The 18150-nt window shown below is 45.7% G+C and overlaps 1 protein-coding gene across 1 annotated transcript in view; it reads right to left on the bottom strand.

The window, feature by feature from the left end:
* The window catches only part of LOC119393130 (uncharacterized), a 356820-nt gene extending 342062 nt beyond the window's left edge, over nucleotides 1-14758 (bottom strand). The window contains exon 1 of the mRNA XM_049415848.1: nucleotides 14654-14758. Within this exon, the coding sequence (XP_049271805.1) occupies nucleotides 14654-14758 (105 nt within the window). The remainder of the gene's footprint in view (nucleotides 1-14653) is intronic.
* Nucleotides 14759-18150: the final 3392 nt, after the last annotated feature.

The raw sequence follows: 18150 nt of genomic DNA, 5'->3' as shown, positions 1-18150 counted from the left end.
CTCATAACCCCCATGCGCGGTCGAGAGTGGGTCGGTAGGCAGGGGGTCACAGGCATGAAAAAGCGGGCGAAAAAGGCTCGTCAACTTTGCACACCACTCCGACCAGGATTGCTGCCGGACGCCTTCGTAGGCATGCCATGCCGTAGCGGCATCGCGAAGGCGGTCGATAGCAATCAGCCATTATTGATGGTCCGACCAGGCGTGGTGGGTGCCGAGCGAGTTGATAGTCTCAACCCACCCGAAGACATCCTGGAAGCCGCGGAACACCGGCACTGCGCAAACAGCCGACGACGGTGAAGCGGCAGGCGAGAAACCGGAGTTCCCCGACGACAAGCGGTCGAGCTGGCGAGAGTGTTCCGTCAGGACACGTGATAGTTCCGCGCCGTTGACGGTCGAGGCGCCGGGAAAGCAATAGACGGAGTTCGCGGTGGTCCCGGTGGTCACGCCGGCGGGATTCATGGCCAAGGACGCGTGAACGGCGTCCCTTGTCGTGAAAAGGTATCGGTGAAGGTGTGTGGAGCCACCGAGGAGTCCTAGGCGCCGTCCCCGAACGGTGGTTGCAGCGGCGTCAGGTGAGCAGGTGCCGAGGAGGCCTGAACGCCGTCCTCAACTAGCGCTTACTGCGGCTGCACGTTGGCGGGTGCCATGGACGAGGAAGCGAATAAGCTCACGGTTCGATGGTCGTAAATTGCGCCATTGTAGAGGAACGAGACAGAGAAATAGAGACAACGCCTGTTCACTAGGCCGGCTGTTCTATTCTCTAGATTCGTCGTTCTCTTCTTCGCGCCAGCCGACCTCGCGCCCGTGCCCGAGCGCCGCTGTCTTCCTTCTTACTATATATATATATATATATATATAGCGACCAAAGTTATAAGCGACCATCATTCACTTTGTCGGTTGACTAATCTCAAAGATCCCACCGGCCGATTAGCGCGTTGGAGTCTCAGGCTGCAAGAGTTTGATATGACGGTCATACACAAGTCAGGGAAGCGACATAAGGACGCCGACTGCCTGTCCCGATCACCAATACAGTCGGCTTCTCTACCTGATGAGGATGAAGCTCCATTCCTTGGTGTCCTCGGCACTTCCACCATCGTCCAACAACAACGTGATGACCCCGAGTTGCTTGGTTTAATTATTTACTTAGACGGACGGTCTCAGAGTGCACCAAGAGTTTTTGCAAGAATATTGTCGTCGTTTTGTCTACGAAACAGCATCCTTTATAAAAGAAACTTTTCATCGATCGGATCTCCCTATTTGCTCGTCATTCCTGCAACCCTTCGTACTGAAGTGCTTCAAGCATGCCACAACGAGGTGACTTCTGGCCACTTAGGCTACACGCGCACGTTGGCAAGAGTTCGGCAAAGATGCTACTGGCCAAGACTCCCGACATCCGTGAAGCACCACATTCGTACTTGCCTCGACTGCCAGCGGCGCAAGTCGCCTCCGACCAAACCAGCCGGTCTGCTGCAACCTGTTCAAGTCCCACGAATGCCGTTTGACCAGATCGGAATGGATATTTTGGTCCACTTCCTACTTCTACTGCAGGGAACCGCTGGGTTATCGACGCAACGGATTATTTGACCCGGTACGCCGAAACAAAGGCTATCCAAAGAAGCACAGCAGCGGAGGTCGTGAGATTTTTCATCGAAAATGTTGTACTGCGACATGGTGCACCAAGCGTCGTGATAACAGACCGTGGAACCGCATTCACGGCAGCCCTTTTAGACGACGTCTTGATGCTAAGTTGAACGACTCACAGTAAGACCACCGCCTACCACCTGCAAACAAACGGGCTAACAGAGCGCCTAAACAAGACGATCGAAGACATGCTTTCGATGTACGTGGATGTCCAACACAAAAATTTTGACGAAATCTTGCCCTATATCACGTTCGCATACAATACAGCTAAACAAGAAACGATTCGCATGACTCCATTCAGCCTCGTTCACGGACGGGAGGTACGGACGATGTTGGATGCGATGTTACTACACGAATGGGACGACACTGACACGGACGGCGATATGTTTACTCAACGCGCAGAAGAAGCTAGGCAGCTCGCACGCTTGCGGATCCGCCAGCAACAAGACTACGACGCAGGCCGCTATAATGCCCACCGCAGGACAGTAACCTACGCAACCGGCGACAGAGTGTGGGTTTGGACGCCCATACGAAAACGTGGACTCTCCGAGAAACTGTTAAGGCGTCACTTCGGACCATATCGAGTATCGCGACAGCTGAGTGACGTCACCTACGAGGTCGTCCCTGACAGTCCCTATTGCACGAGACGTCGCCAGCACCGGCCTGAACTTGTGCATGTAGTACGCATGAAGCCGTATGTGAGCGACTGACTGTGCGTTCCCATAAAACGGTGGTCCTCGTTTATCATCGGGGCGATGCTCTTTTAAGAAGAGGCGAGTGACACGGCTGTATAGATAAAAGACAATGACGATGGGGAGGTTTTAGAGACTAGCTAGTGGGGCAGGAGGTTTCAAGAAGAAAGACAAAGAAGACGTTCGGCTGTACAGCTGCTTTTGAACACGCTGTCTCGCTGTTGCAAGTTGTTCTTGTCCTTTGTTGGCGTTGCACCGCGACAATATATTGGAACATCGGAAGAATTTAGCTCTCTTAAAGAAGTGGGGAACGTGCCATCCTTGAATGAAAGGTTTATACAGAGAGTGGTTTTCAAGTGGCATCTACCACAAGTTTCAAGCGGCGTCTGAAGTTTTTTCTATACCAGGGCTGGTCTCTTTAAGACATTTGATTGCTGTAGACACGTCGTCAGGGCTCACGGGAAAGAGAAAAGGAAAGAATGATTAGAAAGACGTAGATTACAGTGTGAACTGCTATGGTTTTGACAGAAAATTTTGAAAAATGTACTAAAAGCGTCAGCAACACTTTCAGGGCTCTCACGTGTGATGCCGCTATTTGTCCCTTCCTGTAAAGATAAACTATGTGGTGATCAATATAAGAAATCGTTGAAGAGCTGCCATTGTCTTTAAGAACTGTTTTTGTCATTACATTTTATTTATTATTTATAAATACAGCTGTCTCGATTTCGAGACATAGCAGGAGTGGGTACATATATTAGTACAAACAGCAAATTAAAGAAACGCTAAGATTAAACAAACAGATAAAGATACGATATGCTTACATAGCTGTACAACAAAATCTTTCATCAGGTGCGAGTACAGACGTTGATGGGAATACAGAAAAAGACAAGCGCTAAGACAATGTAAACAGATCAAAACTAGATGTGTATTCGTAGTTTCTCAACGAACTCATCATGTGTCAATGCGCGAAGAGAACCATCCAAGTTGTTCCAGGTTTCAACAGTGAATGGAAAAAACGAAAATTTAAAACAGTCAATGTGTGTCCTGAAAGGAATAATGTTTACTCTGTGGGTTTGCCTAGTGACACGTGCATTAGCGGGTACAAAAGAGAAGGGTGCGTGAATACCGGATGGCCTGTGGACGATCTTGTGCAGTAAAATTACGCGTTCGCGTTTGCGCCTATGCTCTATAATCGGTCGTCATAATATTTTTTCTGGCCATTTTTCAGGAGACACGAAAGAACGTTAGAATATTTTTCAGCAGCGTTGAAGGGTTGTGTTTTAAGTTTTCTGTACACGTTCTCTTTCTTACGCATACCTTTCAGCAATATCTGAGTTAACCGTTAGTTCTTAGGATATTTCCTTTCTTTCTCCATTGAACTGTTTTCGCAGACTCTTTTTGAGGAAAAGAGGAGAAAACTTGTTGAATGCCTGATCTACATCCCATAATGACGTAACAGTGGACCAATCAGTGTTAGTTATAGAAGTGAAAAATGATACCTGGTCAAAGATGGAAGTAACATGCGTAAGTGAATGAAATGTCTTCACCACGTTGAATAGAAGAAATATCAGATAATGATCAGTGGTGTTCACGTCAATTTCTCCTGCACAGGGAGAGGGCGAGAAATTACAGATTACGTGATCCAGCAGTGAAGCACCACCAGAAAGAAGACGTGCAGTAGGAGATGAGATGAGAGATTCAAAACCATAATCACCGAAACAATCAAAATATTTTGTTTATGCACAATTATCAGTCCTAAGCAAATCAACGTTGATGTCTCCAACTAATAGGTTGCCTTCAGATGATAACTGATACAAAATGGTGTCCAGGCGCGGAATGAAATCCCGCACTTTCGAACAAGGGGAACGGCAAATGCAGCCCAGAATCACGTTGTTATTATTATTTAAGAAAGAATGATCTACAGTCGAAACCCGCGATAACAAAATCGCGAGGGAACGAAATTCTCACCGCAACGAAATATTTTCGGAGCACCGGCGAACGCCCATAGGAATCAATGCATTTCGTAACTCGCGACTATGAAAGATGTTCATACCGCAGTCCCTCATTAACGAAATTTTTGAAACAAGAGTGCGCAAGTAATCTACTCTCGCAACATTAACTACATTCGAAAACTGCTGAAATGCATTCATGCTACACTTAAATTGTGCAAAAATATAAATACAGCGCACTTAAGAAGCAGCCGCCATCATTGTTTAGAAAAAAAAACATAAAGCTGGCGACAATGATGATGATGATGGCTTGCCGAAACACCTGCTCGTTATCGCGGACTACGTAGCCAAATCCACATTCCTCATGGAGTTTCGTTCGTTGGCTTGGCTGTGTGCTTGACTTTGTCGGCTTTGCGCGCACATGGTCGCGTGTGTGGAGCCATTTGTGGAGCGTTTGCTTGGTCGCTTGGTGCAACGTGAACTGTGTGTTGGTATTGCTTCGTCCGATTTCGCTGCCTGCGAAGATGCCACCTCCAACGAAAAAGCGGAAGTTCATCTCGCTGGAAGATAAGGCTGCAATCATCAGTGCGGTGGAAAAGGGCAGGAAAAAAGTTTGCAGTGGCTTAGCTCGGCTATGCCAGGATATACGTAGCGTTAGCAAAGGTTCAGCTGATTATTCTTAGCTTTCCAGATTGTCTAGGATTATTAGCCTTCTTCTGTTCATTCTTCGTACGCTGAACCGCTAATTGCCAGGCAGCTACTTCGGGATCCGATGAGATAAGCTTCTCGGCTCTTCTGCGCCGTTGAGCAGCATTTGCGCTCTCCTTCTCCATGGCTTACCCACCTGCAAACCCCAGTCAGAGGCGCTATCAAGTGGCTCCAGCGCAGTGTCAGACGGCGACTGCACAGCGAACGCGAATAGCTGCACGCCCGCCGGCGCCAGTGTGTTTGCCATGGCTACTACGTCACTCCTCTCGAACGCACAGACCAGCAGCGGCGAGTCGCGCGCGACGGTGGCGAAGAGCGCATGAGATGCCGGCTCCGGTAAGCGAGCTGTGTGCCATCACTGATCCTCGCGCATGCGCAGCACGGCTCATGACCCTCCACGCGAAATCGGCTCCGGCTGGACAAGTGTAGCTAACGCAACAAAAATGGACATCGCCGAAGAATTCGGCGTTGCGTGCAGCTCGCTGTCTACGATTCCGCGCTGATCCGCGCTTATCCAGCGGAGGCGGAACAAGATTCGCCTGTAGGCGCACTTGATGAAGGTGCTGGTGACAGCCCAGTGCCGCCGTCACTGACCAGTGCATGGGGCGAACTTTTTTCCCTGGCAAAAACAGATTTCCGATCGAGAGGCATGAAATTGCTGTATGCTAAGGCCCGCCAAAGCAAACTTACTGACTTTTGGAAATAAAATGTGTTTTTTGTAAATTCCATGTCTTTTCTGCCGCATTCTCGCTCCAACGAAATTCCCGCAACAGCAAAATTTTGTGCTTACCTCACCGATTTCGTTATTGCGGGTTTCGACTGTAATTCAATCCACACGGATTCACAATGCGTGACGCCAAAGGAAAGGTCTTGTCGGAGGGTGTAGGAGAGATCAGAGGCGATAAGGATTACTGGGCCACCATAGCCGCCTGAACAACGGTGGCAGTACTCAGCTTCGTACGATGGCAGATTCCCGTCTCAAGTGCTGAGCCAAGTTTCAGATATGCTAACGATGGAAAAGGAATGCGCGAGCGAACTTATAAAGCTATAGATATTATCCGAATTTTTGCGGAGGCTTCGTGCGTGGGAATGAACCAGAGAACGATTACTATTAACTCTCATGCGCTTAGCCTCGTCCGTCGTCAGGAGATAGCAGGGTCAAGGTGACAACACGAAAGTGGAAGGAGTGTCAGGGACAAAAATGAACGTATAATCCCGTAACTACGAAAAGATGCTAAGGTCGCTGTCTCCGATAGTGCGATGTACTCCGCCATCACCCGACTTGCGAGCCTTGATCTGGCAATTGCCTGCCCACAGAAACTGTCATTTGTGCTTTTTTTTCAGAGTAAGGGACTTGGCAAAGAATATTTCGTTCTCGGGAGACAGGTGATCATTGACATATATTACCCTACATCAGACGTGTTCGGACGGGCCTTCCGCGCTCTACTAACAAAGTGACTTTTCTTTAGCAGAATGGAAAGCCGGAGCAGTTGGTGGGGCAGTTTTGCTTATCCCGGCAGCAGAACCACGGGACAATGTTTTTTTTTGAGATGCGAGGCATTTCTTAGCGAGCCTGTGGCACTTCGAGCGTTTCTATCTATCTATCTATCTATCTATCTATCTATCTATCTATCTATCTATCTATCTATCTATCTATCTATCTATCTATCTATCTATCTATCTATCTATCTATCTATCTATCTATCTATCTATCTATCTATCTATCTATCTATCTATCTATCTATCTATCTATCTATCTATCTATCTATCTATCTATCTATCTATCTATCTATCTATCTATCTAGCCGCCTACATCGGGGTGCTCTCATGATCGCCTCCTTAACTTGCTTTAGACCAAAATTGGCATGGGAGGGTGAGAGGATTTGACAAATATGACTGTCGGGTCACGACATGAATAACGTGAAAATCCTGTCGAATACGTCGTCAAACCTCCTTTCCTACAGACACGTGTGGCACATACCCGTTTCCCACGGGCCGCGGTGTACTGGTATGTGCCACAGGTATTTGACAGTTCATCTACCCAGGAACGGCGCAACAGACATTGGTAATTTAAATGCGAGAGTGTTAAGAAAAACCTACATCGGCAGCGTTGACCCGACGAATGGAAATAATACAAGTTACAATACCAGTAAGAATTGAACCAAAGCATTCTGCGTGGCAATCAGTTATTCTACCACACAGCCACGCCAGGTCTATAAAGTGGTTTAGAAAAACAGCCTATGCAGGCGTAATGTCGGTGTATCGTCGATTGTGGTTGTGGTACTGGCTATCTAATTTTACAAGAAAGCAATAAACACTATATATGTACTCCTACGATACAGGCGTCATATCAGATGAACGTCGGTGGTTCCAGTGTTCGCTCCGCTTTTATAGCAGCCTAATAAACTTTACATTTGTATCGCTATGATTCAGCAAGCTACACTGAAGCAATGCTGGACCCCGGAGTAATACATTAACGAAAGTTACGTATGATATTCACATGATTGCACCATAAAGTGCACTTAGTTTCGATAATACTGACGTATGTACTCTAACGTCAGGGCTAATGTTACGTGTCACCATAGGTTACCCTTTAGGTGCCAGTGTTGTCGACGTGCCTGGTAAACCCACGATGTGCACGCAGCTACTACACTTACAAAGACACGTCGACCCACCTCGTAACGCTTGGCTCCAAGCCATAAAATACACCATAGAAATACTCGCTGACTGCTTCGCATGAAACCGGTTCCCGCAACGCGTGGGATCTGCCAAATTTTTTTCTGCGTTAGTTGAGGCGCGATGAACTGCGTCAAAGTCGCTGGGCACGAGGATACTGAACATCTTCGCCAATCTGCTTCACAGTGGCCACACCGTCCTCACCCTGAGTGACCGGCACTCCTTTGATTTCAACGTAATTGAGCCTCGAGTATTGCTCCAGTTCCGCAACATTTCAAATAACTCGCCCCTTCTAAGGGCAGCTGACTTTGCTCGGCAGTGGGAGACACTGTTCGCAAGCGAGGACCGAAAGAGCCAATCGCCACTCCTAGACCAAGCTCAGAGAGCCGCAAGAGCCAGAGCCAAGAGCCAAGAGACAGCCAGTTTGGTCTTCCCGTAATTGGTGATCCCTCGCTTCTAGAGACCCGCGTTTTGAACGCCAACTCATCTCAGGATCACGGACACATCTGTCGGCGAGCCGAAAAACCCCGTAGGAATTTTGGTAGGCATGCAATGCGCCAAACATCCCTACGTTGCTCATCGCGACATATGCCGGCAGTGCAATCTACAACAACATAGGCAGTCGAGCGTGTTGCATCCTGCTGTGAGGAATAACACTTTCAAACTGCTCTCGAACCAGCTCCTAACAGTTTTTAGTATTAGAGTGGCGTGTCATGGTAAGTGTTCTTTCTTCCTGTTTTACATTTTTCGTGTTATAAAAGTTACACGCAATAAGAATAAAATGCAGAAGGACGGCAACTCGGGCGAGGTGGTATCCGTTCATCTTTCAATGTAGTATTTCATTCCATACAAGCACAAGTTGGCCCACGGGCTCAAGAATGTTGGTAACAGATTTGGTGTGAACGTTGTGTTTTCTAGCAAAAATGAGTTTAGCAGGATGTGTCCCATTGTCAAGCAGGACTCTCGACACAAGAAGACATGTGAAATCGAGCCCGAGCACAATGCCCAGAAATATGTACCGTGTGAATGTGGTGTTGTGTACAGAATTCCGTTCTCGTGTGGTAGATTATATATCGGACAGACGGGACGTGTATTAACACTAGACTGAAGGAACACTATGCTTCTTTGAAGAATGCGGCTCATTCCAATCTAGCTCATTCCACTGTCGATCATGTGGGTGCTCCACTGTCTTCACAAGCACTAAGAAAATTTATATTCATTGGCATCAGAATAACAGACAGGTGATATCATATTGTTAAAAAAGAAAACTGTTTAAGTCAAACATCAGTTGATCTATTTGACAAAGAATTTGATTTTCTGCGACAGGTGCGTTCATGATTTCATCTAACTAGACAAGACAGCGGCCGCGATCCATGTCACGTGTACCTGCACGTTGCTTATATGTATGTGTAATGTGCAATAAACCATTCAGTTGCGAATCAGCGCTTGTTCTGTGCGTCATTTCTTGTCCTATCAGTCTGCTCGTTTTGCTGTCCGCTGTTACATTGAAATATTAACTACACAAAATATTCTTCATGTAATTCTACTACAAGTTCACAACGTAGCGGACAGGAACGTTGTGAGGACGACGCGTGAAAAGGAGATTCTAGTACACATATATACATACATATTAGTGAGCAGGCAATGTTCACTGATTTCCAACATGCCTTCGAGCTCGATGAAACAGCAGAATCCCTCCTTCGACTTTAACAGAATGCGTTAAGAGATGAGGTTGTGCGAACTTCATCCTGTTGATAAAGAGCGACTTCTCTGTCTCAGATCAAAGTAGCCAGAGAAGAGAAAGTATTCAGAGCAAAACAAAACGCAGTCTGAGCACATTGTAGCTGCTGCAGCGGGTAACGGCACTTTTTTTCTTCTCCTTGCGCCCTCACTGTACTTTCTTCCACAGCTTTCATTTGCTCTATTTTGCTTCGCTTTCTTCCTCTTCTCTGCAGCTTGTGCCGTCAAGAAATACGGTTCACCTTGCGCTGTTCACGCACCTGCAGACTTTCTTCGAAGCAATGATGTAAACGACTTAAGCGGCCGTGCCTAATGGCCGTCTGCACTGACTGACAGCTCCAACGGAAGCTCCGAACTTCCTGACAAGCTCATTCCGCCCTTGTCGGCTTTCTTCCCTTCCTGCTCCCTAAAAGAGAAAAGAAAGAAAGTTCCCAGCTACTTCAGGGAGCTGCGTCCAGCGGCCAAGTTCTCGCACAAACGATTTCGTTTACTCATTCCCGCTTGGCAAACGCGTCTGCATTCCTGCCCTTACACCCCGAAATTTCCACTTATTCACAGATACCATTATATTCACAGCGTTTTCTCTCTCGCTCTCTCTCTTTACATTTTGAACTCGTGCACACTTTTTCTTTTCATGACTATATTGTTGTTGCGATAGCAATACTTACTTGAACGATTCTCTAGAAAGTTTTGCAATCGACGTATTACCCTACAACATATTGCTCATTGCTAAACCGTCTAAACAGTAATCGATAGTTAACACATTGCGCATAGGCCTGAATAATTTGGGAGAATAATTACTAGACTATAGAGTTGACAGAAACTGCTCAATGAACCGCACTAAACACTTCTAGTACGTACGACATGAAGACTATTACGGAATACGGCAGCGCACAGCGGGTGAAACGACGAACGCGAAAACAAAAGGACAACAAAAGCGCTGACATGAAGACGTTGGCGCGTTCGGAAACGTTGCCCTACTTTCGGCGTAAGAATGAAGTTGAAGAGAGAAAGAAAGACGCCGCTCCTCCGGAACGCGCAGACTAGCAGCGGCGAGCCGCGCGCGGCGGTGTCGGAGAGCGCGTGAGATGCCAGCTTCGGTGACCCAGCTATGTGACATCACTGATCCTCGCGCATGCGCAGCACGGCTCATGACCCTCCACGCGATATCGGCTCCGGCTAGGCAAGTGTAGCTAACGCTACAAAACTGTCTAGTGTTTCACCGGAGTGGGGATGCGCGCCTTCGACTTGTACTCGGACGTACAGGGCGTGGTCGACCGTGCTCGAGCGATTATGTCTTGAAGGGGAGTTGTGTACGCGTTGTGCTTTCGCCGCAAAGTATGCGTTGAAGCTATAGACCACACGAAGGTCACTTTGCTCGCTGCAGCGGCCGCGTTTGCGAAAGGAGTGATCTACTAGCTAGAAGATCCAAATTAGGGGTTAGTTGAAAGAATAGCTGTGACAGTTCGCGCTCGTCCTTTGTATACCTGTGCGTTCTTTTTGTGCGTCATTCTTTGTGTTTGAGAAGCGCGCTGCAAGTGCCGAGCTGTGATAGTTAGTTCGCACTCTCCTTGTGTGTTTTCTTTTCCTAATTCCTAAGTCCTTTTTGCTTGAGCAGCGCGCAGCGAGTTTCTAGCTGCTTGCCGTTCTTTCTGTGACATTCCAATTTCTTGCTATCGCACGCATTGCTTCGCCCTTCAGGCGAAGCTGTGACTTTTTTTTAAAGAGCATACGGGGGCAGTGATTTCTATATAATTTCTAGGGCCCGTGTATGCCTGTTGAGATGATGTGGAATTAAGCATGTTAGAATTTGGCTTCCACAGATAGTTCGAACACATGAAATTCTGTAATGGTCGCCTCTTAATTTATAAGGCGCATTGCTGCTAGACTGCAGTTCAATATATTTAGAAGGATTAAGCTTGATTTCCCTGTAAACATGGGAGAGCAAATTCAACCCATATAACAGTCACTTCTAGAACAGAGTGTTCTAAAAGGTACGAACCTGTGTGGTCGCGTATGAAAGGTTTTCGACATATCGTATCGCCTTATTCTGCAATGTTATCAACCTCACAAGGTTAGTTTCGGTTGTCGACCCCCAATTCACAATGCAGTAGTGAAGATGTGAATCAATTAAGGTCTAAGATAACTGCCATTTTAAACATTTGGGAACAAGGTTTTTAAATTTGTGAACTACACCGACGGACCTTGATATCTTGGCATGAATTTTATTAATATGCTGGGAACAATCCAAGTGTTCTTCAAGAAAGACACCTAAAAACTTGTAGAAGGAGACACATTCAATTACATTGTTTTCAAACGTAATTGGATTTCAGAATCATCAGGTTTGTCGCGTGCCTTGAGTACAATAATCTTAGTTTTATTAACATTCAAGCTCAGTTATTCATATTCATCCATAATGATAACTCTTGTAACCATGTATTAGGTGCAACGTGTATCTTATCGAGGTGCATGCCAGAGACGAACACACTAGTATCATCTGCATACAGAACGATTTGAGGAGTTCTTGGGATGGCGATTATATGATTAATCTAGATAATAAAGAACAATGGACCTAGAACAGACCCTTGTGGTACACCATATAATAATTGCTTCAGCTGTGATTGATAGCCATTTAAACATGGGTACTACAATCGATGGGAAAAACAACTACGAATTAGTTTAAAGGCAACTCTTCGAATGCTATAAAACGGGAGCTTATGAAATAAAATATCATTTTTAATAGAATCGAATACTTTTTTGAAATCTAAGAAATGTCCGACAGTGAATCGCTTTTCATCCATATTAAAAGTATCTTTCCCTTTACACTAAGCAGTGCCATTTCCGTTGACTCCCCCTCGCGAAACCCGAACTTTGCTTTTACAAGGATCTGTCTACCGTCAAAAATTTACATGGCCTTTCATTTTTTACTTATTCTTTATGAAATACTCCAGTATGCATAGAGCACACGTATCGTTCCATTAAACCCATAAAATTGCCAATGGAAATTTCTGTAATATTTCGAAAAGCGATGCCACCATTGTTCTCTATTCATGACCGCACAACAAGTAGCAGGACAGCATGTGAAACAGAGTAATCTGTCGAAAAGGCCACCTATGCGCTGACGCTCCTCAACTCTCGCTTCCTCCCTCTTCTACAGCTCGCATCAGCTATTCTGTGCTATGCCATCACCCTCTCCATACTTGACTGCGCTTCGCTTTCACGCTCAGCCAGCCCGGCGATGCTGCGGACTTGAAATAGCAGAGAGTTCAGCTAGTTGGTACGTATTCATGTTAAGAGACCGGGCGTGCAAAAGCCGACTCAAGACCAGCCTAGAGAGGCGTTAACTGCTTCTCTGTAAGACAAATGACTTGCCCTTCACTCATTCATTGCCCAGCGATGCCGTAAGCCAGTGATTTTATTTTACGTGCGGAGTCCCTGTAGTCCTTATCAGGTTCCACATAAGTTCCAGCTAGTAAGCGGAACTTTTTTTGCAAAAATGTCCGCTTATTTAGGTGTAACGTGTGTCCCAGATAAAATTTTTAATGTGCGAAACAGTGTTCCAGTTATTTTTGACTAGGTTGCATACGCAGCAGAGCTCAATTTATTTAGTGCCTGGATCACCAGTAGTTCTATCTGTTTTGTAAGTAGGGCTGTCGCTATTTGCGACAATGCTTCGTATACATTTACTGTAGATTAACTGTATTTGTGTTCCCCGAAAACATGCCTACACAACATTGCAGTCAAACAACTGTTTTCAATGTTCTTATCATAATAAACTGAGAAATAACTCCTAAGCTGCAATTCAGGTATGCAGCAAATATATACCAAAATTTAATGCTGACGTCTGATTTAAGTGTCATATCGGTTTAGTTAGGCCAGACAAGTGGGTGACGCCCATATCCACACGATGGCCATAAAGTAAGTCATCCAAACATTCATTGCGTTTAAAAAATGCCAATGTAATTTTTTAGGTGTATCTCAAAACATCCGTGCTATCAGAGAGTGCTGAATAGCATCAATGAAAGCGTTTGAAAAGTCATGAAAAAGACCGCAGTAAAGCCTGTAGCATTCACATTCCGGTATCATGCTTAGGATTTGGTTTACATGCATCCCTACATTGTGCCATATCATAACGAATCGTAACCTCACACAACATATGTGAGGACTCAATTGGGATGCACTAATGCAATTGCTTTACGTGCGCATGATCTAGAAGCACAAGCTCACTTCTGAAGCTCCCAACCCTAGGAAATGCTACTCACTGAAAAAGAATACTGCCAAGAAAACGTGCTATTCTTGCTGGCATTGAAGCAAAGATGGAAAATACGTTTGAACACTTTATTCCACAAAACACGTTCTGACGCAACGTTAGGTGCAAACAAATACATCGTCTACAAATAATACAAGGACAGTCTCAACACACAACGAATAAACCACAGCACACAACTCTACAGAATGAAGTCTGTGTGGCAAGAACATCGATACACTTGGAATAAACAGGAAAATCATCGTAAATAAAAAGTAAAACACGTTTTGACATGCAGTATTCAATTTTCTCAGTTCCTAGTTTTGAACACTTGAGAAGCTGTCACTCGTCAATACAGAGAAACATCTTCAGAAATCTGTCGTTGGACGTAAGCTGCTCGTCAGGATCTCCGAAGAAATTTTGCAAGGCGGCATGAACGGTACATAGTATGCACGACTGCCATTTTAAAGAACTATCTCATTGGGTTTGACGTGGATTCAATTCTCTTCGTACGAATGTTTTCATGCTTTGTAATGGTCAAATTAAAAAAACAACAAAGCCTTTTGCTGGCCTTCTGTATAAAACAAATGTGAAAAACCTTTCACAACAGTTCTCACGACTGTTATTGAAGATATGTGTTCGGCCTTAGGAAGCCGACACAAATCGGACACCATGTCTCCATCACTACGCGTACAAATATTCGGTTCTACTCAATGGTCCAAATTTGCATTTTCTGCATAACTTTCTTTAGATGCCAAACCACTACACTAAGTCTGCAAATGAGTTTCCTCTGAAAGCTGTGCAAGTCCATCGCATTCTTTATAGTGTGTCTTGTAGCGGCGAAGTACAGAAAAAGTTGCCTTACCAATGGCACAGCTATATTTCCTAATACCAGTATACTATTTTTTGGCATGCTGAGCAAAACTAATATCGTGAAATGTAAGTGGTTACACAGCTGCCTGAGCTATGGGGCTCATGGAAGTAGCAGTTGGTTCTCGTACCGGGGCATCGCTCGAGAGCTGCGTTGTCATGCGGTTCACTTGGCCATCTGAGGAGCCTTCACCACAGTGTGATGACGTCGAAAAGCCTGTTTGCATGGGCGACATCATGATCTTCTCCGAGAAATCGTGAGCAACATTTTTTATGTTCAAGAAAAATAGAAAAAGAAACACTTCAACAATTCTATGCTAAATCAACAAAGCGAAGAGGACCTTAACTTACGTTTCTTTCTAAAGTGAGCTTACTCATATAAGCTTGCAAGGGAGCGTTTAAAAAACGCCAGGCTTGCGCAGAAAGGGCAGCACAGTTGCAGCGAAAGCTCGAAGAGTGGCATTTCTAAAGCCCGTTATGAAAACTCAATAGAAGTACACTAGCACCGTGCCCACTACGCCACAAATCATAATTTTTGCGAAGTTGGGAAGCACCCACCACGACATTACTCCTCATTCTGCAAAGAAGCGAGGTACCATCTTTAAAGCATTATGTGCAGATTCTTTATGCAACGGCTGATGACGATGAAGGATTATGACTGAGCCTTTTGTAATGGGTTGGAAGCTTTAAGGACCCACTAGTTACGTAAATCGCACTGTGTGACGCCCGGTCGTTATTTCCCTCTCCCACCACGCTTTGTAACATACGCTAGCGAGAGAAAGAGATAGAGAGTGGGAATTAACTTTATTGAGACCCTGAGGAAATGGATCATGGGAGCCTTAAGGGCTTGCTTGGCAACCAATAGAAGTGCACTTGCGAGGAACTCACTACACTCCAAATCATAATTTTTGTGAAGTCGGGAAGCAGCCACTATGCAATTTTTCGTAATTCTGCAGAGAACCGTGGTACCTACTAAACACCTGTAAGGCATTATGTGCAATTTGTTGATGTTGTGGCTGATGACGATGAATAATTATGGCGGAACCCTTTGTAATGGGTTGGAAGCATTCAACAACCCACTCTTTGCGCAATTCGCATTGTGTGACGCCTGGTTACAGAATTCGTGTTGTGTGACGCTTGGTTGTTATGTTACTCTTCCACCACGCTAGATTATATATGTTAATGTGGTTCCTTCCCGACATGAAGCTTGTATAGGGTCTTTTTGCAAAGCAGTTTCAAGCACCGGCATGGCTCTGAGGTAGAGTACTGGGCCCCACGCAGAGGGCCCAGGTTCGAACCTCGTTCCATCCTGGAAATTCTTTATTTCGTTTTTTTTTTCGAGCGATATTGGTTATGGACACCGGCGGCGTCGGCGGACAACTACAGCGCCAAAAACGGCCCTTGTTGTTATCTCATAACAGCTTTCGCTGTAAAACTCTGGACAACATTTGTTGCAGTTGTGATGCCCTTGCAGATCCATTTGGCTGGAAGCTAATAGAAAACGTATTGTATGTTTCTATACGCATTCTCATTAAAAAATTCCGTACACAAACACACATACACACACGCAGTGACGCGCACACACAAACACACACACACCCCGCCACGGTGGTCTAGTGGTTATGGCACTCGACTGCTGACCCGGCCGCGGCCGCTGCATTTTCGATGGAGGCGAAAATGTGTAAGGCCCGTGTACTTATATTTAGGTGCACGTTAATAGACCCCAGGTGGTCGAAATTTCCGGAGCCCTGCAATACGGCGTCTCTCATAATCATATGGTGGTTTTGGGACGTTAAACCCCAGATATTAGTATTATTACAAAAACACACACACACACACACACACACACACACACACACACACACACACACACACACACACACACACACACACACACACACACACACACACACACACACACACACACACACACACACACACACACACACACACACACACATATTAATGGTGTAGCAGCGCAAAAAAACGGACGGGAACACAAAAACTAAAGAGAAGAAAGCACAAACTGGCGCTGACTATCAACTGAAGGATTATTTCAAAAAAGCGAGCCAATGAAACGGACAAAAAAAAATACATGACAGGAGAAAAGGGGAGGGGGGATAGAAAGGTGAGGAGGACCCAGACCAACAAAAACCGATGACGCGGGAAAAAAACGGGGGGAGGGGGAGAAAATGCAAGGAGGACCCAGATTAACAAAAACCAATGACGCATCAACCATGGCGCGCCCTTTACACAAGTGCAAGGTAAGTTAACTCTCTTTTATGCAGAGTCACACAGGGAACGCTGACGCATATCTGAGATTCATTGCGTATATGAGCATCCTCAACAAGTTCACGCCCTCTTTGATTTTTATGTCGAAACAACACCGAGGTGTCACAAAAGAGTGGCGCGCACCCACATTTCTTGCAATGCGCAGGTAAACGAAGGCCAGCGTGGCCTTTCAGAGAACTGCAGTTTTCTCTAAGTTTAACGTTCAAACAGGGCGCGGAAACTCCCTATGCCTCCCATTGGACGGGCTCTCGCATGCTGATACGCTGCGGCAGCGCCGCTTCCACCACTGGCGGCTGCCGGGTATCCCAACTAGAAATAATTCAGAAACAAACATTCATTTCGTGACGTCACTGGTGCGATCAGCAAATAGGGGGAAAGGGAGCGAAGCCGAGAGGAGCAGGGTTGCCACTGAAGCCCTCCTTTCCCACTTTGCATGCAAGCGGAATGTGCTCTCTTGCAGGTCCGCTGGCCGCTCGGATGACGCGGCCATTCACTAAATGTAGTTAACCATTTTTAAAGTTTTGTTCCTGTGTTGTGAAGCGGAGAAACTAAAGCTGACGGATTTCTCAATAAGACAACACTCGATCAAAACAGGTAAAATTTAATTTTTTTATAACATGTTTTGTACTAAAAAAGAGAGACATACACGTAGTGTGAAAGTGACAATCTGCAGAAGCAGCTTTAATTCACAACGGAAATGTGCACACAATGAACAAAGATTGAACTCAGAATATCCGAATTAATGCGAAAATTCTTAACAATCACGAGCGACTCAATCATGCAGGCGCACATATTTTTCTTGCAGAACTTGAGTACCGAATAAGAGAGACGTTGGGGGAAGATGGAGGCTTCAAGCGGTGAGAAATCGTTGAACAGAAAATGGCGCTGGAGACGCTGTTTCGGCGAGTTGACTTGTCTTCTTCAGGGCAGCAGAAGTGCCTTGACGAAGAAAAGATCGCTTGTCGAAACGTTGGCTCTAGCGACATTCCCTGTTCAACGATTTCTGAAAGCATCAGCGAGCCCATTACATGTGTTACAGTGACAGTATTAGAAGCAAAGGCCCACAAAGTTTTAAACTGGCTACATGCATTTTCATGTACAGGAAGGAGCCTATAATTGCTTCACACCATTCGAATTACATGACAAAAGTAAAAGATGAACAAACTGTGTAGCCGGAACAGCATGCATTCAAGCCTATCATTAAACATGTTTTGCCGGTAACAGGTAGGCTGTCGTCATGACGAAATTAGTCTAGCGACACTGCGCTTACGTCACTCCAGTCAGGCTTGCAGAGAACTGGGTTTACTCATGCACTCATGCAAAATGAATACCTGCG

Source organism: Rhipicephalus sanguineus, chromosome 5 (genome assembly GCF_013339695.2).
Source record: "Rhipicephalus sanguineus isolate Rsan-2018 chromosome 5, BIME_Rsan_1.4, whole genome shotgun sequence".
Lineage (NCBI taxonomy): Eukaryota > Metazoa > Arthropoda > Arachnida > Ixodida > Ixodidae > Rhipicephalus > Rhipicephalus sanguineus.
Note: the sequence above shows the minus strand (reverse complement) of the source record. Positions and strands in the feature narration are given on the sequence as shown.